The sequence below is a fragment of the Passer domesticus genome, chromosome 8 (assembly GCF_036417665.1).
Source record: "Passer domesticus isolate bPasDom1 chromosome 8, bPasDom1.hap1, whole genome shotgun sequence".
Lineage (NCBI taxonomy): Eukaryota > Metazoa > Chordata > Aves > Passeriformes > Passeridae > Passer > Passer domesticus.
Window position 1 is genome coordinate 45,432,719 of NC_087481.1, and position 23,218 is coordinate 45,455,936.

The following is a 23,218-nucleotide window of genomic DNA, read 5'->3' on the forward strand; positions in this document are numbered from 1 at the left end:
GCTGGGATTGGCTGTTCACTGACTCAGAGTTCTTGAGCTCGGGGCCTTTGGAGGGGGCAGAGGGCCCTCATGTGGCTAACTGTAGCCAGGTGGGCCATGGATGGATAAGGACCATTTCTCCTGGGTGTAGCTCTGGGGGTTGAAAAGGGCAGGAGATGAAGGAGCACAAGGAGCTTGTCCAGAGCAGCTGGAGGGTGACCTCTCTGGATGTTGCTTCTCCCTCATCCTGGTTCAGAGGGAGAAACATGAGAAGCTGGGCCGTGGCACTGTGAGTCAACCCTCCGTGGGCAGAGGGGACAGAGCTGCCCCACACATGCTCCTCTCTATACCTCTAATCCCTGCCTTGCAGCAGGGCCTCACCACCCCCTTCTCACAGCCCACCTCCTGCCTCTTCCAAGCCACAGCATGCCCCACTTGGCAAGAAGGTACAAGGGATGGGGGTGCTGGGGTGTCTGGGAAGAGGTGGGGGCCGAGTCCCCAGGATCAGTGCAGGCAGGGAGAGCAAACGTGGTTTTAGGCATCTCTAATGAGGTCTTGCCCAGTTTCTGCTTCCCAGGAAGGGGCTTCAGCTATTCCCCCCTCCCCAGCACACCCCCTCCCGCTCTCCCTGGCTGTGAGTCTGATCATCCTGAAAATTAAAAATAAAACAAAATGCAGCAGCACTTAAAGAACGAGTGGAAAGTCATGGAGCCGGGACAGGCCCTCGGGTTCTGCTGCAGAGCCCCTTGCTCCCACTCTGCCATCCCTGCACCCCGAAGGTGAGTCTAGACTGGGGTCTCAGGCCATTCCTGTCCCCTTAAAAAGCACCTCTCTGCCTCCCTCATCGAAAAGGAAGAAAAGCTCTGGACAAAGAAAAAGCTCTGGGTGTTAGGCAGCCCTTCCCACCCTGCTCCCTACCCTGTGGGAAGGACACCCATCCTCAGCTGTCCTGCTCATCCTGGTGCAGGGATGGGAGGGGGCTGGTGGAAAGGGGTGCAGAGAGGGTAGTTTGGCCTCCAACTCTGGCACTTTGTGTTCATGAGTAAATATTTGCTAATGGCAGCATGGCTGGGCGAATGTAGGGGAGCTGCTGCTCCCCCCGTCGGAGCAGGCAGGGAAATGAATATGAATTTATCATGATTAGGTGAACTCAGCAGGGAGAGCGGGAGAGAGAGGGCTAGGCAGGGAGGGGGCGGGCGAAGATGGATCTGTGCAATAAAATTAAATAAGGACACCAAATAGAGTCACTTCTCACGCACTCGCCCGCCCTCCCGCGTGCAGGGCCTCTCCTGCCTCCCGCGCTTCTCTGGCTTTGCTGATTTCTCTCTTTCCTCGAATTTATGAGGCCAATTATGAAGATGAGGTTGGAAGTTCTCAGAAGTTCACTAAATGCAAAGTGTGGTCCCTGCTGTTCCTATCAAATTAATTAACCAAGTGCTATTGATGGCCGGGCTGACGTCGGTGCGGAGCGTGAGGGAAGGGCTGCTGGGTGCAGCTGAGCAAGCCTGGAGGGCAGAGCACCCTGCAGGGCACCCTCAGGGCCAGTGGGTGCAGAGTGAGCCCTGCCTGGGCAGCCACTGGGCAGCAGGAGCAAGGAATGCAGCAGGGCATGTGTCAGGTCCCGGTGTGATGGTTTGTATTGCAGTCCCTGTTTGCAGCAGTTTCCTCTGTCTGGAGTCCTCAGACCAGGGATCCCACAGAGGCAGAACACAGAGGGCAGATCCAAGCATCCCTACAGGTGTCCAGCTCCTGGCATGGCTCTGGCTGTGTGTCTCCACCATCCCAGCTCCTGCTTCTCTTTGCTGGCTTCACTCCTGTCCCAGTGATCAATGGGCTTTGGTTGGGCTGGAAAACAGCACAAACAGAGGCATTTACAACCCTGCTGTCTCTCCAACAGGGCCATAACTCAGGCTCCCCGTCACCGTGGGGAATGGGAGCCAGGAGCTCCTGCTTTGGTGGCAGCAGCAGCACCGACATTTTTCCTCCCGTGGTAAATGTGTTACTTGGGGATAATTTACCTGCTTATGTCAGGTTTTAAAAAGAAACAGACTGGCTGCTGAGCAGCTCATGACACTTGCAGTTTGCATGGCATGAACACACATGTCTACCCAGAGAAAAGAGATCACCTAAGCTGAAAGGACCTGTTTGCAAATGTCTGCACTTTGGAGCCGCAGTCTCGGCGTGGAGTCTGTCGAGCACTGAGCCTGAGATCTTGCCACAGTCCGTCCCTCCATGGGCTCTCCAGGGTGTGCAGCCACCGGCAGGCTCTGGCAATGCCCACTGCGCCGGAGCTGCCTGGGGCTGCCTGTCCCACGTCTCCCGCAGGGTCCATCCTCTGCCCGCACCCCTTCTCCAGGTGAGCGGATCGGGGCCTGTGGGAGCTGCCGGTGCCCTGTGGTGGCCGAACGCCTGGCGGGCACCCAGGGCGGCTGAGGCGCTGCGGCGGCGGCTCCATCAGCCGCCCTGCTCGCCGGCAGCAGAGGGAGCCGGAGCACCGGGGATGGCAGCGCGGGCACGCACGAGGAGGCCGGGCCGGGATGGGATGGGCCGGGATGGGCCGGGCTGGGCCGGGCTGGGCTGGGCTGGGCCGGGATGGGATGGGCCGGGATGGGCAGGGCCGGGCAGGGAGCCCCATGGCGGGAGAGAAACCCCTCTTCACCCAGATCTTCCCCTCGCGGGGCAGCGGGAGGTGCCCCAGCCCTCGGACTGTCCCCTCAGCCCCGTGTGTCATCTCTCAGACACATCCCCCCTGTGGTGCCCAGCTCTGTGGTGGACACTTCCTGAGCTGGCCCTCGATCCCCTGTCTGGGCTTTTAGGGTCTTGGCCCCGCTGTTGTGTTCTGGGGAGCCATGTAGCCTCTCTCTGTGGCACAGCCCCTTGTCCCCTGCTTCTCTTCACCCTGAGGACCTGCTGGTGGGACAGCAGGGTCCCCAGGGAGCCTGGCTGGGTGTGAGGGGGGCAAGGCTGGTAGGGTCCTACAGCACGTGGTGGGCTCTTGTCACTGCTGTCCCCAAGCCTCCTTGCCCGTAGGGAGCTGATTTATGTCCGGGCCAGCTTGACTGACCTCCTGCTTGGGCTCAGGCACTATAACTAATGGCAGGTCAGCGGAGCTACAGCTAAAGTGAAGTGGCTGGCATGGGTCAGGCAGGGGGGATGCAGAGCAGGGCGTGCTGAGGATCCCAGCTCCAACAGCACAGCTGCCCAGAGCAGTGAACAGCGGGGTGAAGCAGGTGTAGCTCCCAGTACACCCCCTCCACCCTATCCCCTGCTCCTGAGCTCTCTTTCTGACCATCCTCTCCTTCTGTTTTAACCACAGGATGTTCTGGTCAGTGGTATAAAGCCTGGAGAAGGGGCTCCTTGTTGGGGGAAACTGAAGAACACATGGACTGGTGGTTTCATGAACATGAACAGCAGAGCCAGGGAGGGCACCAGGTGTCTGAGCCCAGCTCCTGCCCAGGACTGAGGGTGAGGGACCAGCAGGACCTGATACAGGTACAGCAGAGGACAGTGCCACAGTTGGTGGCCTGAAGTGCCCCCTTTGGTCTGTTGCTCTCACCTTCTGCTTGATCCATGATCCTTAGGGTGCAGAAATCTCCTGTGGGGGTACATCCCCCTGTTCCCTTGTGACAGGTTTACCTCCAGGTCCCAGAGCCCCGTGTGCATGGTCCCTGTATCACTCAGCCCAGCTCAGCATACTCCCTGGGTGTTTTGGCACTAAGCTCTGTTTGTTTCCCAGCTGGAGGGGATGACCAGCCCAGCATCCAGCCAGGCTGTGAGAGCTGAGCTCTGAGGACAGCTACATCAGCTGCCATCCCAATCCCTGCCTGCACCAACTGCTGAGGTGAGGCCTGAACATGGCTGTGAACCTGGATATTCATGTACCCACCAGGCAGCTGCTCCACTTCCTGGGATGATGCCAGCCCAACCTGCCAGCCTAGGTGGTTGAGGGGAGCCCTTGGGGGTGCAATAAAAGACACCCAATGCCACTCCTGGCCAAACACTGAGCTCCCCTCTGTCCAGCAGTAAGGGAGAACATTTTTGCTGACACCCTGCCTTTGCTCTCTGCTTGGGAAGGGCGAGAACAGCAAAACATGTCTGAGTAGGGCATCAGGACTTTCCCAGGGATAAGCTGTATCTGCCTGCCTGTGCTGGTATGGGCTCATTTTTGTGAACAGTACAGCCAAGGGCTGGGTGTGCAGGCTGCCAAGCCCCTGGCTGGGCAGGCAGGGCTCTGTGAGCCTCTCCTGGCACTGCCTGGCCATCCCACAGGTGCAGTGGATCTGTCACAGTCCTGCCAGTCCTGCTGCTGGTCACAAACTGAAGGGTGTGCTGGTGTCCAGACTGCCACTTGTGCTTTCCACCTGGTAGCACACATTTCTGCTCCTATTTCTCAGCCAAGGATATTACTGACTTTGCAAGGCTGCAGAGAGAGCTCCCATCCTTCTAAGCAACCTCTCCCCAACAGGTTTGTCAAGTCCTCCACATGACCCCACTGTGGGTTGCTCTTGCAATGTTACAGGGGTGATTTATCTTTTTTAGGGTCCTTCTTAGGGCTAAGCTGGGTTCAGTCAGCAGCAGCTTGAGGCCAATGCTTAAGCATCACCCTTGAGCACTGGCCCCTGACAGGTCCAGGTGCAGCCTCCAAAGCTCATCCCAGCTGGGGAAGCAAGTCCCCTGGTTGAACCTGCTGCAAAAACAGGAACTTGTTGTGTTCCCAGCTGGCTCTCAGCAAAGGTGATTTGTTCAAAATGATTTCCATGGCCTCTGCACTTACTTTTGCTGCTGGATCCAGGAGAGCAGGTTTAGTCTAGGCTGCTAGGCAGCACCAGAGGCTGTTTCATCCAGAAGCAGCTATTGGAAGTCTTTGCTCAGCTCTCATTCTGAATAGGTCTAAAATTAGATCTGGGGTACAAAAGTTGATGAACACAGATAGGTGAGTCTGGCTTCAGACTCAGCAGCTTAGCAGCTTTTACAACAGAGCTGGGATGCTCCCACTGACAGTGGTTGCCATTTGGGATCAGTTTTGCTCCAGCAATATTTCAAGTTTGTCAAAGCCCCTTTGAAGGCCTGGGCAGGTGAAAGGAGCATGGGGAGCTGTAATAAGTGTAAGCCTTAAAAAACTTCCTGAAATGACCAATAAATCCCCCAGGACATGACAGGAATCATTCAGGGATCTTTCCTGAGCAAACCTAGCTCTCCATTGAAAGGGAAAAGTACTTTCAAAAGCATGTTCAGAGCAGCACAATGTGGTTCCTTCCTCCCAGGAAGGGAGTAGCCTTTGTCCAAGCCTCCTTCTCCATCACCCAAGGACAGTGACATTCCCTGACAGGTCCCTGTGCCACTTGCTCCCCTTACCTTGCTCTCTTCTGCCGGGAATTATTAAGCTGTATGGCACAAAGCCAAATAAAGGGACAGCCTGAGCCTGCAGACTGCCTGGCATGAGGTAAATACGTGCTGGACCTGGTCAGGACCTGCAGGAGATGCTGCTCTGTGCTATCCTGTGGGGTGTAGGGTGTGGGGGGGCTGCATCCCCTTGGCACCACCTTCATCAGGTCTGGTGAGGGCTGGGGGTGCCCAGACCTTCCCTGTGTGTAGAAAAGATGGGAAAACTGCATTGGTGTGGCTCCTCAGCACATCTGCAAGGTGCAGTCAGGGATAGGTCCAGCTGCACAGAAGGGCCCTGGTGGCAGTGCCACTGCTCCTGTCTCAGGAGCTGGACTGGAGGAGCTGTTGGGTGCCCACTGAGACACCCCACAAGGCTGACTCACAGCTGTGAGTGCTCTTCAGATCTCCGGGGAGAGGTCAGGGAATGAGTTGTCATTTGCACATCTCTTTCTCCAGGTGAAAACACCCAAGGAGGCTGGGGATGTGGGCAGAGGTGGAGAGGGGGACCAGTTCTACCTCCTTGCTGGGGAGCTGGGAGGGTGTGAGGGGTGTGCAGGCAGCTGGCTGGCAGTGGGGAGGTGTGGGGGCAGTGGGGAAAGTGCCTGCCTGCAGAGTCTGGGCACCCCATCCAGGTTGTGGGGTGTTTATCCCCACTGTGCACCCCTGGCAGGGGCCGACTCCTCCTTTCCCCCAGCAGGTGCTCCCGCCTCAGTGGCATCTGTGGTCGTGTCCTTGTCACCAAGGGCACAGCCATCGGTGTGCTCAGTGGGTGTGGACACACAGAACTCCTGGAGGGACTGACCCCACACAGCTGCCTTCTCCCATCCTGTCCCAAAGCAAGTCACTGCTTCCCATGAGCATCCCACGGACCCTGTTCAGCCCCGCCAATGGCCACCCCCTCTGTGATCAGTACTGGTGTCCCTGCTCCACGGCGGCTGAGCCTCTTCCCAGGGTGGCACTGTCCCACCCGTCCCCTCTCTGCCGTGCTCCCCCCGCCACCTCACATGCTGCAGCAGATGGTGGAGGTGACATTTGTCTCCGAGTGACACATTTGATGGTGGCCGTGTCCCCTCCTCCCTTTGCCCCGGATGGGGGAACCTTGAGCCCACCTGGCAGAGGAAAACTGGGCCGGCAGAGGCAGAGGGGTCCCCCAGCCCCCACCCGTCCTGCACACCCCCAGAGGTCTGCACTCTTGTCCACGTCCATCCCCACCAAGCCCTCTCCCACGCTCTGGGGCACCAGGGCAGCTGGGGGACACCGTCCCTGAGGGCCAGTGCCCATCACCGAGGGGCGTTTGAGGGGGGGACTAGGTGGGAGCCGGGCACCAGGGACTCCTGTTCATTCTCCGTTTTCTGCCTTAATTAGAACCCGGAGAGACCAGGCGAAATCGCATTAGCGCGGGGCCCCGGTGCGCTGAGCCATCCATCTTTTTTTATTACAGCGTAATGGGGCTGCTCGCGAGGCGCCGTGCGATTTGTCACAGGCCTCGTTCCCTGATAACGGGCATTTGTCATCACTTTCTTCCCGTGTTAATGTCATCATCGGCGAGCTGACAGGCAGACCCGTTGAGGGAGCGCTGGCGACAGACCACATCCGTCAACCTAATATTTCCATGGCTGTGGGGATCAGCCGGGCTGCGAACACACATTAAAGCGCTTATGAGGGGAGGGGGAAAAAAAAAAAAAAAAAGGGGTTTTCATTAATTAAAATGTTAGTGTGAGCGTGTGAGAGCGTGAGCGTGTGCGTGGGTGGCACTGCGTGGGACAGGGGACACTGCGGCGTGGGGCGGGTGCGGCACGGTGGCCTTTTAACGGAGCTCACATCAGCTCCTGAAACCCATTTAAAAGATATTTGGGACTGGGGAATCAGCGGTGAGCACGGTGGAAAGGTCATTGTTAATAAGGGAGAGCACATGGGAGCACGTGGGGAGGGCGCAGGCATGGCCGGTGGAGGATGGCGGAGATTGTCATCCCCCTGGAGCGGGGGCGTGTTTGTCCCACCGGGAATGCTTGAGCCACTTCTGTCATCGAGTGAGTGGCCTCAAATCCACATGGCAGAAGGATGAGGTAGGGGGAAGGAAACCCTGCCGTGGGGTTGCCCCATAGCTGGCCAAGAGCAGGAGTGGGGTGTGGGATGGGCTGTGGGGCTGCAGCCCCCCAAACAGGGGTTTGGGATGAGCTCTGCAGCTGCAAGATGCGCTCGTGGCAGAAGTCTAGAGGGTCAAACCTGGGATGTCCCCCCCAAGCAACCAGTGAGGAGACCTGCCCTGGTCCTGAGGCCATTTAGTGACGAGGGGGCTCAGGTCCTCACCCCAGAATGTGTGGCTGTTGCCATGGAAATGGGTGGTGGTGACTGGGAGGAGCGGGTGTGTGGTATCTTGGGTTTTCCTGTCAGTGGGAGTTTGTTTTCTGGACTTTTCTGGGGTTCCTGTGTCACACAGAACAGAAAGGCTTAGTGGGTTGTTTTTTGTGTTTTTTTTGTTTGTTTGTTTGTTTTTTTGATGGGTTTTTTTGGTGTTTTGTTTTGTTTTGGGTTTTTTTTTCTTTTTTTTTCTTTTTTTTCCCCTTTAATTCTCTTTTTTGGGGTTTTTGAAGATTTGGGGATGTGCATCTCAGTCCAATCCACCCAGCTCCCATGATGTACTAGTACAACACCAATTTGCACTGCAAAATAAGGAGCTCTTACACAAAATGAGACCAAAGATGCTGCTTACTCTGCTCAGATTCCATCCTCAGGTTCCCTGGGAATATCCCTTGATGTTCCTGGACACAGGGCTAGAAGAACAGGCCATGGCAGGGCTCAGGCAGGTTGGGCAGTGCTGAAACCCTGCTGAGTGCAGACAGGGGCTCACAGTTTGAAAATGTGGCTGCACAGAGCCTTCACCCCATGTCCCCCATCCCGGGGATGGCCAAGGGCAGCCTGTGAAGAGGAACATGTCTCATAGCCCAGGAAAGCTCATTACTCTTTCTTTAATTGTTTTTCTTCTTTTTCGGCTCTTCTGTCCTTCCTCATTCCAGTCACAGGCTCTGTGCGTGGGAAAGTCAGGTTTGGGATGAGTGTGGGGTGTTTGTAGAGACCTGGATCCTTTTCATGCGTGCACACGAGCACACACTGCTGCACACACAGCCCATAAGGAATTTCTGTGAGTGCACCCCAGCCTTTGGCCCACTGCTGAGCACTGGGCATAGGTGGAGCTGGGAGGGGGTGGTTTTCTCCAGGTGCTGGTGGGGAAACTGAGGCATGGAGCAGGGTTTGCAGTCCTCATCCACACCATGGATCATACACATCAAACAGGTCATCCCATCACCAGCAACATCCAACAAGTCTGCAGACATCAGGGAAAAGGAAAGTCTGCAGGAAATTTTTCTTAGGACTGCCCAGCAGTGGTCAGGCTCCCAACCCTGTGCCATCCCAACACCCCCGGCAGCAAACCCTGCCACCAGACCTCCCTCCACTGCGCTCCCCGCCATAAATCACTGCCCTGCATTGGCCGAGGACCTTTTAAAAAGGATTTATTAGGGGGGATTTAAGCACAGGCAGCGATAGGGTTTCATAAATCGAAAGGCAATAGCGCTCCTGGTTCCCGGCCCGCTCGGGGGGGACAGCCCTGCTCCCCCCGCTCCCCCGGCCCTCGAACAGCTCCTCCCGGCACCGCCGCCCCCGCCGCTCCCCTTCCTCCCCGTCTGTGGAGACCGCGAGTGTGGAAAATCCCCAGACAGGGAGTGTAAATGCTTGTTCTTTGTAAATGAAGAACATAATTAACATTAAATTAAGGTAATACAAATGAAGACAACACAGAGCCTGACAGGATGAGTGTTTGGGGAGGCAGTAGAGAGAAGTGATTCATATTTTTAATTTACTGTACAAATAGACTAGCAGGGCTGGGGGGAAAAGGGCCATCCAAGTGGAGTGGGGATTTTTTTTTTCCCACTGTTGTTTTGCTGTGCTTTAAGCACACAATGACTATTAAAGTCAACTGCCCATATAATAGGACATCTCCTACATGACTGCTCTCCGAGAGGCAGCTTGCTGTAGCAATAAATTCTGGGAGTGCCATCTGCTGGTGTGCACCTCCGCCGGGCACCCTCGCTCCGGCCACCCGGCCCGGCCGAGTCCTGGCACCCCACAACTGCTGCAGAGACCTGCAGAGCACCAGCCACGGGCCTGCAGGCTTCCATGCAGAATTATTATATTTCTCATAGGGTGATAAACACTTTCCCCCATCTAACTGTAAATATTTTTCATTATATATATTTTTTTTTCTGAAGTTGGGTAGGTATTGTTGATGCCGGGGAAATATTTTAGGCTTTTAAAAGATACGAATCACTGTTCTCCACCCCTCTGAAGTGCTGGGTTTCAGCTGAGTGCCTGTTACACAGAACACAGAAAAAACCCCACCCATTTTACCTGCAGAAAGACTGTTGATCAGTCCATGAGAACTGCAGGCTGGACCTGGCTCTGCACTTTAAGGAGGTGATAGCTGTGGTCTCAGCCTGGGGAGGGACAACTTTCAGCCATGAGGGAGCCAGGTTTATCATGGCACAAAAGTGTCCATGGGGCTGTGACACCTGGAATGGGCACACCTACACTGCCTGTGTGTCCCTGTTCCACTCCCTGGGAAACTCCTGACACCACCAGGCAAAGGAAAAAACAAAAGAAGGTTCCGAGAGGACCCATTCCTTAAAAAAAATCACCCTTCCCAGGCAGAAGATGACCTGGGATGGTGCTGAAAGATTCCTCTGGTATGTCAAAACAGGAGAGGAATTTTCACCTTTTTGGGGGGAGGGGGCTTTCCTAATTTTGGGTGTGCAATCTTTTCTGTCTGGGTAACTTGTATCCGGGCAGTTATTACTGTGATAATACTGTGATATTACTGTGTTGCCCAGGGCAGACACTTGGCCAACTTGCCCTTGAAAACTTCCAGGGATGGGGCGTCCACTACTTCTCTGGGCAGCATGTTCCAGTGCCTCACCACTCTCACAGTCAAGAATTTCTCCCTAATCTGATCCAAACCTGCTTTTTGTTGGTTCAAAAAATTCTTTCTTGCCGTATCACTGCATGCCCTTGTACCAAGTCCCTTCCCAGTTCTTGCAGCCCTTTATCCAGTGAAACATCCCCAGAGCCTTCTCTTCTCCCGGCTAAACAACCTCAGCCATCTCAGCCTGTCTTCATAGGAGAGGTGCTCCAGCACTCTGAGCATCTTCATGGCCGCCTCTGGACTTGTTCCAGCAGGCCCATGTCCTTCCTGTGCTGAGGTCCCCAGAGGTGGACACAGTATTGCAGCTGGGAATCACTGGAGGGGACTAGAGGGACAGAATCCCTTGACCTGTTGGTCAGACCTCCTGTGATGCAGCCCAGGACACGATTGGCTTCCTGGGCTGCAGGCATGGATTGCAGGGCCATGTCAAGCCTCTCGTCCACCTCCAAGTCCCTGAATCAGTCCCTGAATCCCTCAAATACACCCAGGGCCCAGGCTGCAAACACAGGGTCTGTTTCCAAACCGAGCTGACCCCAGGCAATGCTCCCTGTGCCCAGCCCCATTCTCCCGGGGCTGCTGAGCTGGGAGCATGGACAATCTCAGTGAGACAAGAGGGAGGGACCAATTCTGCACCAGCCCCTCCGGGGCAACACGGTGCTGCCCCAGCACTGCTTTTTCCACATGGAATATGAGAGGAGGTGGAGCACACAGGAACCCCCTTCAGTCAAAACTGGTTCCTGATGGGGCTCTGCAGCCAGATGAGATTTGTGGGGGTGAAGGCATCCCCACTGTGGTGACAGGGACAGTGCTGTTGGAACACCTGGTGAAACCAGTGCAAAAGGGTTCCCCAAAGGCTTGGTGGATGCCCAGGATCCATCCTCCTGGAGCCCATCTCTGCTGGAGCCATGGGACTGAGGGCACTGGCAGGGTGTGAGTGCTCCGTGGCTTGTCTGACCGTGCTCTGCGGCCACTTGTGGCCTCACCAGTCCCCAGAGATTGCACAGGGACACCAGGGTGTGTCCAGCAAGCCTTGATCAGCTTTCCAGTTGGGATGTGACCATTCACCTTGAGCCAGGTGAGCTCAAGCCTAGAGAGCTTCTATGGAGGATGTGCAGATATCCAGTGATGGACCATGACCATTTCCTTGAGGACCACCATTCAAAGCAGCTGGAGAGTTCCACCCAGGGTCTTTTCTCCCATTCCACATTGTCCAGGGCTGAGGCCCAGCCCTCCATGTGAATACCTCAGCCTTGAACCCACCCAGCCTTTAGCACTGGGCACACCAGGAGAAGGCACTTGTGCATTTGGAGAGAGCCACCTTCATCTTCATTTCCGCAAACCTTAAGAGGTTCAGCAGCATTTCCAGCTGCCCAAGTAATTTCTCAGACTCTTCTTTGCACCTTTTCCAGCTTTTCAAGGTCTACTTGGACACTACTAGAGAATACAGCCTTATCCTCACCAGACAGAACCAGTGCTTTTGAAAGCCTCAATCCAGGGAGCTGGATTTCAACATGGGGAAGCAGCTTTGGACATGGAAAAGCGGCTCAGAGCTCACCCAGCCATATCCTTCCTGAGAAGCCTGCAGTGGAGCAGCTGGGAAGGCCTCCCAGGCAAGACAAGCAGAGACGAAGCCCAAATCCCTCTTTTGCAGGAGTACCAGGTCAGTGGCATGGGGCAGTTTGAACTACAACCCCCCCAAAAAATCTTGTCCCAATAGCCTCAGAAAAAACTGAGGGGTTGCCAGAGTTCCATGAGCATGGGGGTTCCTCACCCCCAGGCCCTGATGGAAAAGAGGATGGACATGTCCTTTGACATGGTACCCTCAAACGAGTCCCCAGGAACAAATACATCCAAAGGACACCATAGAATATTTCCAGTGACCCTCAGTCCTTGGAAAGAGGGCACTTCTGGCTCTGGTGGCATCCAAAACCCTGACAGAAATGGGTCCTGACCCCACATTTCCCAGGTCTGCCCCATCTCACTGGCCACTTAGAGCAGTCCTTGGCCGTAAGGCAACATTCCGACTCCTTGGCTATGCCAGGACCCCAGGAATGGGGGGCCGGTCCCAGGGGGGCCATTGCCTCACACATGGAGGGCAGGGGGCATCCTCCAAGCTGCCCCACATGCTGGGTGGGAGAGATAGATAAATACCAGAATAAATAAATACAAGTGGCAAAGAGGCCTGAAATGATGCTGTCGTTTGCTGGGAATGAGAGACACAAGTGTAATTTAGGTTTTGATATTATCAAAGTCTCGCTGCTCTAAAACAGCAGGGCACTCAGTGCCTCATTAATAAAGGATAAACTTGGAGTCTATTTACAATGCACTTTTTGGGGTTATTTACACTCCATTATACATATGTAATGCTGCACATATTTACCGCTCTGCTCTGCGCCGAGAGCGGAGTCGGGAGGAGGCAGAGTGGGGAGCGCCGGGCTGCGGAGCCTGACCCTGCTCTGCCTCATGTCCTTAAACGCCTCAGCGTGCACCAGAGCCCCAGGCTGCTGCCTGAGGATGGAAAGGACAGGAGCAGTCACTGGGGACCCACTACGGCCCAGTCCCTGTCCCTATGGGGCCAGCACCCGCACACACCCAGAGGGGCCCTGAGGATTTGCCAAGGGATGTGGGAAGGGCTCCTCACTAAGTGACCACAAACACCAAACACCAGGCTGTGGACCAGTCATGGAGAGGGAAACTGGAAAAATAAAAGGCTAAATTATTTGCAAAAAATGATGTTTGTGCTGGCATGAATGTTTTGGCCACACAGCCCTCCCCCCAACCTGGGCTTACCTCTCACCAGCACAAAATGTTGTCGTTTTCCTGCAGATGACAGCTCCCGGCAGGTCTGGGAACCCCGTGGTGTACCATGGTATTTGTGGGAGCTGCTGGGGGTGTCCTGGGACACAGGACAGCCTCTCCCTGCAAACACAGCCCCCAGGATTCAGGGCAGAGCCATGGGAGCGGTCGTGCTTGGAGAGCACGTTGGGGTCACAGCAATTCACGGGGTGCAGTAAGGGGATCAGGGTGTATCCTGGATCCCTTTGTCCTCCAGGGAGTTTGGGAGTGAGCAGAGTTCCCATGGAAGCACTCAGTGGCCAGGCACCAAGGGTTTCCAGCAGCCTGCGGAGGGAACAGTGGCTGCACAGTCACCCCCAGCTCAGAACTGCTCCATGTCCCTTCTGCAGCAGCCTCCAGCTTTGCATGACCAGCTTGGGGTGAGATGCAAGAGCCATCCTGACCACCCTTCCTAGAAAATGTGGGGTGACTTTGACCTTTCCAGTCACAGAGGGCAGGAGGACAAGCCCCTCTTCCCATTCTGCTCTTCCCTGGTGATGGAGAAGCACCCGCCCATTCCAGCACACTCCTGCTTGCTGCCATTCCAGGCTAAACTTGCCAAACAATGGCTCTGGTGGCAATGCCCTTTATTAAACAGATCATGCCAGAAGCTCCTGCCAAGGCCCCACACCCAGGAGCAATGAGAATCCCCTGCTCCAGGGGGTCCCCTTGTCTCTGCGGGAGCATCTCCTCCAGCATGGGGACCATGCCCAGCAGTCAGTGCAACCTTGGTGCATCAATGGGGCTCACCCAGGGCCCAGACTGTGCCATGGAGAGACCCAGCGATGACCAGGTTGGAACCAATTGGTCCCCACATCCTTCCCCATCCCCATCCTCCCAGCCCACTGAGATCAGGGCAGGCTGGAGCCTGAGCCCTCCAGGGAGCTGCCCTCCAAAGCCCCGTAGCCATCGAGCTTCATCATGCCAATGAGGGGGGCTGGCACGCAGAGGACGGAGCGGCGCGTGGCGAAGACGTGGCTGATCTCCATGAAGGTTTTGTTCTTGGTCTCGGGGATGACAAGGTAGACATATAGGGCCACCAGCAGGCAGACACCACAGAAAACCAGGTAGCAAAAGGCACCGGCTGACATCTGGGGACAAGAGCAGGATGAGGCAGAGAGCCAGGCACTCCCAAACTGGGCATGGCACGAGGCAGTGTCCCCTGCCATCACCCTGCCCTGGGCTGGCTCTGTTCAGCACTGAGCTGAGCCAAGAGCACAGGCATCCCTGCCTTGGCACCCCATCCTGGGAGAGCAGCAGGGCTGTGTCCGTTCCCTCCATCTCCCGGGGCCCCTCTGAACTGGTACCTGCAGGAAGGGGAAGATGAAGCCGACGGTGAAGTTGCAGAGCCAGTTGAGGGAGCCCCCCACAATGTAGGCAGCCGGGCGGTGTGACTGCGTGAAGAGCTCGGCTGTCATCAGGAAGGGGACACCAGCTGCAGAAGGAGGGGACACAGCAAGGCTAGGGAGGACAGGGTGACCCAGGCACCCCTGGGGTCAACAGGTTCTGCCCACTTCAGTGCTGTGGCCAAAGGGCTGGAGCCCAGCAAGACTCACGGTTCAAACTGGTGGTGCTGGGAGAGCCGGAGGACACAGGGAGTGTGGTGGAGCAGTGTCCTGCCCTTGGTCTCCCTTGGGATATATCTGGAGGGGTTGGTGTCCCCCTGACATACCACACTGGCACATTGCTGGGTGCTCAGGCCAGTTCCCCAGTTTTTGACTGGAAAGTTTCAGACTGAGTCAAAATAAAGGTGGAACATTTCATGTGGGTCCTCGTTTTCCAAAAATGTTCCTAAATGCTGGTATATTAAATCTCATAGAGATCACAGGCATAGAGAAACACCTTTCTGGCACCCTCCATAATGCCCTTTCCAGACTCCTTTGGTCAAAACAGTTTAGAAAACTTCCTTCTGTCAGTCAGCTTCTGTTGCCACTGTGGCTGATTTGGGGACAAAAGAAGCAACCACTTCTCTGAGCATCAGAATCTCTCTCAGGACACAGAAATGCCATTTTCCAACCTGCTTTTCCCATGTATAGTGAAAAAACCCAGAATGTATGGAAGTGGTTTCCCAAGCCAACTTGTAAGTGGTCCAAAAACTGGACACAGGGTGTGGCTATTTCTCCTAGAAGGACTTAGCCTCTCCAGCCTAGTGTCACTGAGACAGAAGTCCTGGGTCCCAGGACTGTCCCTCTGTTGGGGGCAGGATCCGAGGTCCAGAGTACCTTCCAAGAGAGACAGGAATCTGGCAAAGGACTGTTTTTGATATGGTGACATGCCTGGGGTCCCAGCTGCCTGAAACAGGGCTGTCTGGACCTCTTTACAAATGCAGGGAAAAGATGAACCAAAAACCAAGTGTAAGAAGTGAGGGAGGAGTGGGCCCCCTGACGGACTCTTACTCACAGCTCACCCAGAACAGAGATATATATTTTTTTTTGTTTTAAAACTCCTATTCATCATTGTTTGTGAACAATGAGCCATTAAAATCCTAATTAAAGATGTAATTACAGTGAATAAAGTCTGGGCTGAGGATGAATTATAGATCTGTTAAGAGCTCTGCTAATACATCAACTGGGTAAACCAGTCCAGGTTTCACTCCTGGCTGTTGGAGCCTGCACTCCATTAGGGGCAGGATGGTTCTCACCAGCTGCACTGTGATAGGAGTGGTGACAGTTCCACAGGGGTCTGGGCAAGGCTGCCAGGGCTTTCACTCTGCTTCCTCCTGGAGCATGGCCCAGCAGGAGGAGCTGGAGTGTGCCCTGGGGATGTGTGGGGCTGGAGGGGTTTGTGGTGAGGTTTCACTGGAGGTACAGCACCAAGAACCAGGGCTGGACCATGGGGACGGGACCAAGGCTCAGGTCCTGCCACCTGCCTGCAAACCCCGCTGTGTCCCAGAGCCCCCGTTCCCAGCCCAGTGCTCCCAGTGGGGCAGCCCCAGACCCACCTGGTCCCATGCAGAAGCCAGCGATGATGCCGACCACGCAGGCAACGCTGAGGTAGCGCATCCAGGGCAGGGCGGCCTGCGAGGGGACATGGGCTGGGGAGGCTGCAGGGGCTGGCCCCGAGCTTCACAGCCAGCACCCCTGGGACACGCCTGCAGGCCTGCCCTCGGCTTGGTGGCTCACGGGGACAGCGGCCACACAGGACACATTGGTGAGATGCAGACAAGCAATGGGTGCTTTGGGGTAAAGCTGCTGAGGGTCAGCCTCAGCCAACTCAGCAGCTCATGATGTTGCAGGAACCCCAGAGCCACGGGAGCATCCTCTGGAAGCAGACAGCAGGAGAAGGACCCTTCACCTGCCCTGGCATTTCACAGCTGCTTGCCTGGGAAAAACTATTTCTGGAAAAAACCTACCAGAAGCAGCAGGATTTTTCTCATATGGATTTGTATTTTCTTTTTTTGTTGTTGTTCTTGGTGCTAAATTTACCTTCTCTTTAACTTTGAAGGGAAAACATGACTTGGAACAGCCAGCTCCCCTCTCATTTCCACGCATGCTCCTTCCCCCAGGATTCTACCCATCCCTCCACCACTGAGGCCCAGATAATGGGGGTGGCAGTGGCCAGGCCCTACCTGCAGCAGCAGGGAGATGGTGATGCCAGCTGAGCAGACACCCATGGCACAGAAGCCGGTGATGATGAGGGGCCGCCGGCCCACCCTCTCGATGGTGAAGCACTGCCAAGAGAGAGCAGAGACTGGCAGGGTGCTGGGGAGCTCCAGGGTGGATGGGAGCACCCCTGAACCCCAGATCAGCTGTAGGTGGGAGGATGCTCCTGGGGGCATCTGGGGTCTGGGGGCAACCCCAGCTCAGAGTTCCAGGGTTGGGGCTGGGGCATGGAAAGTGCCAGGGGCGAGCAGGCATGGGGCAGGAGATGGGTCCCACAGAGCAGGGGTGAGGGTGCAGGGTTGGGGCTGGCTGGGGTGACCCACAAGCCACACTGGCACCAGTGCCAGGCGGAAATGCTGGGAGGGGGGTGTTTGTGGGGCAGTGGGCACAGCAGGGTGTGGGCAGGCAGCGCAGCGGCAGTGGGAGCAGGCAGGGTATTGACAGCAGAACAAATGCCTGTAATTTTATAACCAATCTCAGCATGTCCATCAGGGGCCATTTGTGGGGCTGCTCCCAAGCAATCTGGCTCTATGCTGGGGGGGCTGTGACGCCCCCACAGAAAGGGGAGGGGTGCAGGGGGTACCCTTCAGAGAGGCAGGGGACCCCACTCTGCTCTGGATTTGGCTATGAAAGCGGGGAGCAGCCCCCCACTCATTCCCTCTTTTCTGGGAGCAGCCACCCCCATCCATCTCTGTAATTGTCAGGGAGTGGATTTAGTGCCGGGTGGCTTGGGCTGGCCCTGGGTGACACTTGCAGATGGGACAAGGGCCATAAATCTGCCTGGCCCAGTGCTAACTCTCCAGCTAAATGAGGGCTGGCTGGGGGGGCCAGGGCTGCTAGCCTGGGGCCAGCCCAGTGCTTGGCTGGGGGCGGGGGAAATGGGGACATGTGACTCTGCTAACGGAGGGACAATGAAAGCGAGAGCCAGAAGAAACTTCTAGTCCCCTCCATCATCTCCATCCAACCTTCTCTTTGCCTGCCATCTCTACCCAACCTCCCTGTGACCCTAAAATTATCTCAAAATATGACTCCTAAAGTGAGCCTGTCTCATCCCATCTCCCATCCCCATTTCCATGACAAATCCTTTGCCCCCAGAAAAGGGGCTGTGCTGTGGCACAGACGATATCTGGGGGTCCACTCTGTCCCCCCATTTGATGGTGCTGGCAAGAGGGCTGTGGCACGGAGGGGCTGTGTCCGTCTGTCTGTCCCTCACTCACCCCGATCAGCCCGGCAACGACCTCAATGGCGCCGGTGCCCATGGTGGTGTAGGGGATCTGGGACACGGGGATCCCGGCGTTCTCGAAGATGGTGTTGGTGTAAAACCAGATCTGCGAGGAGGGGACACAGCGTGAGCTGAGGGACAGAGCCACAGGCACTCAAGGACACGAGCTGCCAGGGCTCAGCTCAGGCTGTGTCCCGGGGCAGGAGCACTGGGGCTTACGGCATCAATCCCCGAGAGCTGCATGCCAGCGTTCACCACCAGCACCGAGAGCGTCTGCCAGCGCACCGAGCGCTCCCGCAGCAGCTGCCAGACTGATGCCATCTCCACGGAGGAGAGCGACCGCTGCTCCTCCTTCATCTCCTCGATCACATCCTGGACGTCGGGGCTCCCCAGGAACCGGCGCAGTGCTGGGGGAGAGGGGGCCATGGACACGTGTCCCCAGCACAGGGTGGGTGCTCACAGCTATGGCACCAGGTAGGGCTTGGCTCTATCCTGGCCCAGCCTCCCCAGCAGCCCCATACGGGGCTCAGCATCCATAGGAAATGGGGAAAAGCCTCACACCACAGTGCTGGGCACCATGGAAATGCTGTGGCACAACCGGGTGGGACAGAAGCCCTGAACCATCAGGACTGTATTGGGCTGTCAGGCATGGGCATGCAAGAATGTCATGAGGAAGCGCCTTGGTCTTGGAAGACCTTGGAGAAGCACCCAGCACCTTCCAGAGCCAGGCTCCCCAGGGACACCCCCTCACCTTTGGTGGCCCCACAGATGTCATTTCTCTCTATCAGCAGGTACCGAGGGCTCTCTGGGAAGCAGTGCAGCAGCAGGAGCTGGAGGGAGGCAGGAACAACCACCACGGACAGGAAAAGGGGCCAGAACCTGTCCTGGGAGGAGTTGAAATGGGATGTGTCATGGGGGGCACAGAGCAGTGTCCAGCATGTGGGCTGGGGTATTGTGCTCACCTTGCCCAGCAGTTCTGGCAGGCCCAGGACCTGGGCCGAGAAAACCCCCAGGCAGATGAAGATGCTGGGCACGAGGCCCAGGAATCCCCGCAGGTTCTTGGGAGCGATTTCTCCCAGGTAGAGGGGCACCACACTGAGACAGATACCTGGGGGGCACAGGAGGCACTGGGATGGCAGAGGCACTGGGGAGAAGGGTACCTAGCCAGACCCCAGGTCCATCTCCTCCCATATCCAGCATCAAACACAGTGGAGACCCCACGGCATTGGAGGTGGCCCTGGCTGTACCAGAGAACCCCTCCACAGAGCCTGTGGGGAATACAAAACCTACAAAAAGCCCCCAGGAATAGGGGGCTGAGCCGTGAGGAAGGGGCTGTGCACAGCCCAGGCAGCACCCACCTGAGTGGATGCCCGTGATGGAGCGGCCGATGATCACCATCTCGGGGCACCCCAGCTCCCGGCTGAAGCCCATGAAGCCGCCGGCCAGGAGGACGAGGAGAGCGCTGCGGCTCAGAGCACCATTCCTGGCAGGCACAGGCAGCAGGGCAGCTCCTCCAGCCCCAAGCCACCACCTCTGAGCCACCGTGGCCCGTGGTGTGGCACCCTTACCTGCCGTAGCGCTCCACCAGCACCCCCACCAGCAGGGAGCCCAGCAGCCCGCCCAGGGCGAAGATGGAGACAGTCAGGGCGTACAGGAGGGTCAGGGGGGCAGGGCCCAGCCCGTGCCCGTACCGCTGGGACCACGTGGCGTTGTAGAAAGCCTTTATGTGCTGCAGGGCAGAGACACACACAGATGTGCTGGCACAAAGGGGAAGACAGGATCTATAGGACAATACAATGGGTTTAACAGCATTAAAGGATGGCAGAACATCTTATGACTGGGATGTGCTGGTCTGGTTGCTCAGCAAGTCTCAGCACCTGAGAGGCCTAAGGATGACTTAGAGATACCAAAGAGAGCACTCAAGCTGGAGCAGGGAGGTTGTGGCCAGCTTTCCAGGCCCTGCTTTCCCAGGAGAACCAGTTTGGTGTACATGAACATGGACTGTGATGTCCTTCCCATGCCATTCCTCTCTGGGTGACTGCTCAAGGAAAATGCCAGTGCTCTGATGTGGGGCTGCTGGGCAGCTGTCCCTGCCCCTCCAAGGGTGGATGCAGAGCCATTTTCCCTGCTCCCAGGGAGGTTGCCCATCCCTTACCTCTGCCGGTGAGTTCACCACAGCAAGGTTGTAGCCATAGAGCATGGAGGAGCCAAAGGATACCAGAAGGGTGACAGACAGCAGGGGGAAGGTGAGACGCTGGGAAAGAGGAGGAAGGATCAGCACAGCCCTGGCCAGCAGAGCCAGGAGCCAAGGTATCCAGAACTGCCCCTTTTCCAGTAGGGATGATCTTGGCCCAGAGCAAAGACCCCAGTGCAATGGAATCCTGTGTTGACATTGCTTCACACCAGTGCCCAGCCCAGCTGATCCAGCTTCCTCGTGGCTGGTCTTGTGGCTGTGCTGTGAGGTTTTTTACCATGGTGGTGACCCAGCCTGGGTAACCTGGGCACCCCTGCCCCCAGCTGGAAGGGGCAGCAGATGGAAAGGGGCAGGCAGGAAAATGAGGGACACCCATCCCCATACCTCCGTGGAGCAGCTGGGTGGTGCTGCTGTGAGCAGCCCAACACCACTGAAATGTTCCCGTGGAAGGTCCCAGCACACCCCAAAACACCACATGGACCAACCTCCTGAGCCCTCACCCCCTGCAACACCTTTCCCCCCCGCTCCTGCTGGGGTCCCCACTGCGGGGAGCCGGTGGGAGCAGCCACCCTGCAGCTCTGACCCAGCCCAGCCCAGGATCGGGGGGCTCAGGAGCATTCCGAGCACCCCCAGCTGCAGGGACAGCCCCGGCTGCTGCAATGAATGTCCCGAGGATGAATGTCCCCGGAGGGACGCGGCTCCCAGGGCGGGACGAGCCAGGGTCCCCAGGAGCAGCCCCGCTCCCGGCACCGAGCCCGACCCTCCGCACGGTAGCCGGATCCGTAGCACCCGGCAGCTCCCGGCTCACGCACAGCAAATCCCCCCTAATCCCACCAGGAATCCCAAGCCGGGAAAATAAGGGAGGGGGATGTCAGGCCGAGGGGTGTCAGGCCGGGGCTAGAGGGGGACAGGGACGCCGTAGGGCGGACGGGAAGCGGGGATGGGGCAGCCCTCCCGGGCCGCAGGGAGCTCACCCCGGTGATGTCCCCGCCGGGCCGCGGGGTCCCTGTCCCGAGCGGCGGCGAGAGGCTGCGGGCGGAGCGCGGGGACGGAGGAGGAGGAGGAGAGGGGGAGGAAGGCAGCCCCGGCCCGGCGGCCCGGCTGGTCTCTCCCATTTTTAGACAGAAGAAGGAGGAGGTGAGGGAAGGCAGGGCAGGGCAGCCGGGGCGGCCGGAGGAGGAGTCCGGGAGCCGCTCCCCTCGCCGGGGGCAGGGGCAGCCCCGCCGGACGGGGTCCCGGCCCAGCCCGGGGGCAGCGGAGCCCTGAGGTGATGCTCTGCCACCATGAGAGCTCTCGCATGTCCCCTCTCAAGGGGAGTGACCCCGGGAACCGTAAGTGGGGCAACACCACGGCACCATCGCCGAGGCTGGCGGCGAGGGGCGGCCCCGCATCCCCCAACACCCCCATCCCCTCCGGCCCCGCATCCCCCAACACCCCCATCCCCTCCGGCCCCGCATCCCCCAACACCCCCATCCCCTCCGGCCCCCGGAGGGTGGATGTGCCCATCCCCCGCGCTCGGGAAGAGGCTGGCAGCCCACGGCCATGGCTGGAGGCAGCTGCCTTCCCCGGACACGGAGGGACACAGCCCCCAGCCCCAGAGAGGAGAGAATCGGCTCATGGCAGCTCAGAGGAATCCAATTTTGCTGCGGCCAGGAGCTGCCTCCCCTGCTGCTAATGAAGTGCCTTTAATTAGCAGCCTAATAGCAAGCTCTTAATTTGCCGAAGAGCCAGTTGGAAGGATGGGGACCCCACTAAGCCACGGCTGGCAACAGCTCCGAGGGCTTAAAAGGGACAGGTCCCGAGAGGCTGGCCCCACTCAGGCGGTGCCGCGGGGCCAGGAGAGCGGGGCAGAGCTGGGAGAGCCCCGTGGGCACCCAGGCCAGCCCCAGCCGGGCTGTCTGGGCTGTGCCGGAGTCCAGGCACCACATTCCCCCACGGAGGGTGTTCCAGCTCTGGTCTCCCCCTGCACATGAGCCTCCAGCTCTTCCTGAAAGCGCCGGGCCCTCTCCCCCAGCCACTGGCCCTTGCCATCCTGCCAGTGTTCAGTTTTCTCAGGCTCCTGCTCAAGAGTTCCTGTGTTCTGCCCAGACTCAACTTCTTCACATCTGGATCAGGGCATCACCTTTACCTTTGTGCAGGTGTTGCTGGGTGGCTGCAGAGACCTTGATGACAGGGTCACAGTGGGGGCGACCTGCAGGAGTCACAGTCCTTCTGGGATGGTCCTGGTTCACTCCCAGAGCAGCAGGATGAAGATCCATTTTATTGGACCTAACCAGAGTGAGATGCCTCAGCAAGAGAACATGCAGCCTGTGGGTCCCAGCCATGCCCAGAGCACCTGCAGTGCTGCAGGGCAGCCCTAAATATGCCCAGGACTCACCCCAAGCAAAGCAGCAAACCTGGGACAGGATGAGGAGCCAGGCCATGCTGAGTCCTGCAGCCATGCTCCAACTCTGGTAATTCAGGTACTCATCTCTGAGTATCACCTGCTCATCTCTGGAAGCAGCACATGGAGGGTTAAATGTGTCCAGTGGTCTCTGGAAAGAGCACTGGAAAGAGGAAACAGCAGCAGCCATCTGTCCCCCACCCTGGTACTCTCCCAGCAAGTACCTACCAAAAAACCCCCCTGGAGCTTCCCAGCTCCTCTGCACTGAAGCCCATGCCCATCCCCAAGCCCCGTGTTCATCCCTGCAGCCACAGCCCCTGCTCCTGCCACACAGCCCGATGCTGGGCACCAAGCAGGGACACCTTCAGGACACAGCTCCAAGCCAGGGGATGGCTGCTGCCTTGATTGAGGGAGTAAATATGGGTTATGGTCACTGGTTCCCAGCAGAGGCTGGGAGCAAAGGCTTAGCAGCAGATGTAGAGGTGAGAAACTCAAGAAAGGCAAGAGGGGGGAGAAGGAGAGCCTGGAGTGGCAATTAAGGCTCACCAGAGGGCTGGGTTAATTGGAGACACTCCTGTGACCTGACCCAGTGATAGTGGCACACGATAGACAAGGGCTGGTGAGAAGCAGCCACTGCTCT

At 57.4% G+C, this 23,218-nt stretch overlaps 1 protein-coding gene and 1 long non-coding RNA gene across 2 annotated transcripts; one reads left to right on the plus strand and one right to left on the minus strand.

The window, feature by feature from the left end:
* The first annotated feature begins 486 nt into the window (after positions 1–486).
* LOC135306717 (uncharacterized) lies at positions 487–12,707 on the plus strand. The gene is made up of 3 exons (XR_010367485.1): positions 487–2,335; positions 3,296–3,471; positions 11,752–12,707. It is a non-coding gene; the product is annotated as an uncharacterized LOC135306717 (long non-coding RNA).
* Positions 12,708–12,950: 243 nt separating this feature from the next.
* LOC135306716 (solute carrier family 2, facilitated glucose transporter member 9-like) lies at positions 12,951–21,421 on the minus strand. Its single transcript, XM_064431108.1, has 12 exons — positions 21,170–21,421; positions 20,157–20,255; positions 19,570–19,730; positions 19,360–19,484; positions 18,964–19,109; positions 18,753–18,885; positions 18,221–18,408; positions 17,997–18,107; positions 16,746–16,847; positions 16,119–16,194; positions 14,485–14,612; positions 12,951–14,268 (listed from the first exon to the last, which is right to left on the minus strand). The coding sequence occupies exons 1-12, from the start codon at positions 21,308–21,310 to the stop codon at positions 14,029–14,031; spliced, it is 1,650 nt and encodes a 549-aa protein (XP_064287178.1). The 5' UTR covers positions 21,311–21,421; the 3' UTR covers positions 12,951–14,028.
* Positions 21,422–23,218: the final 1,797 nt, after the last annotated feature.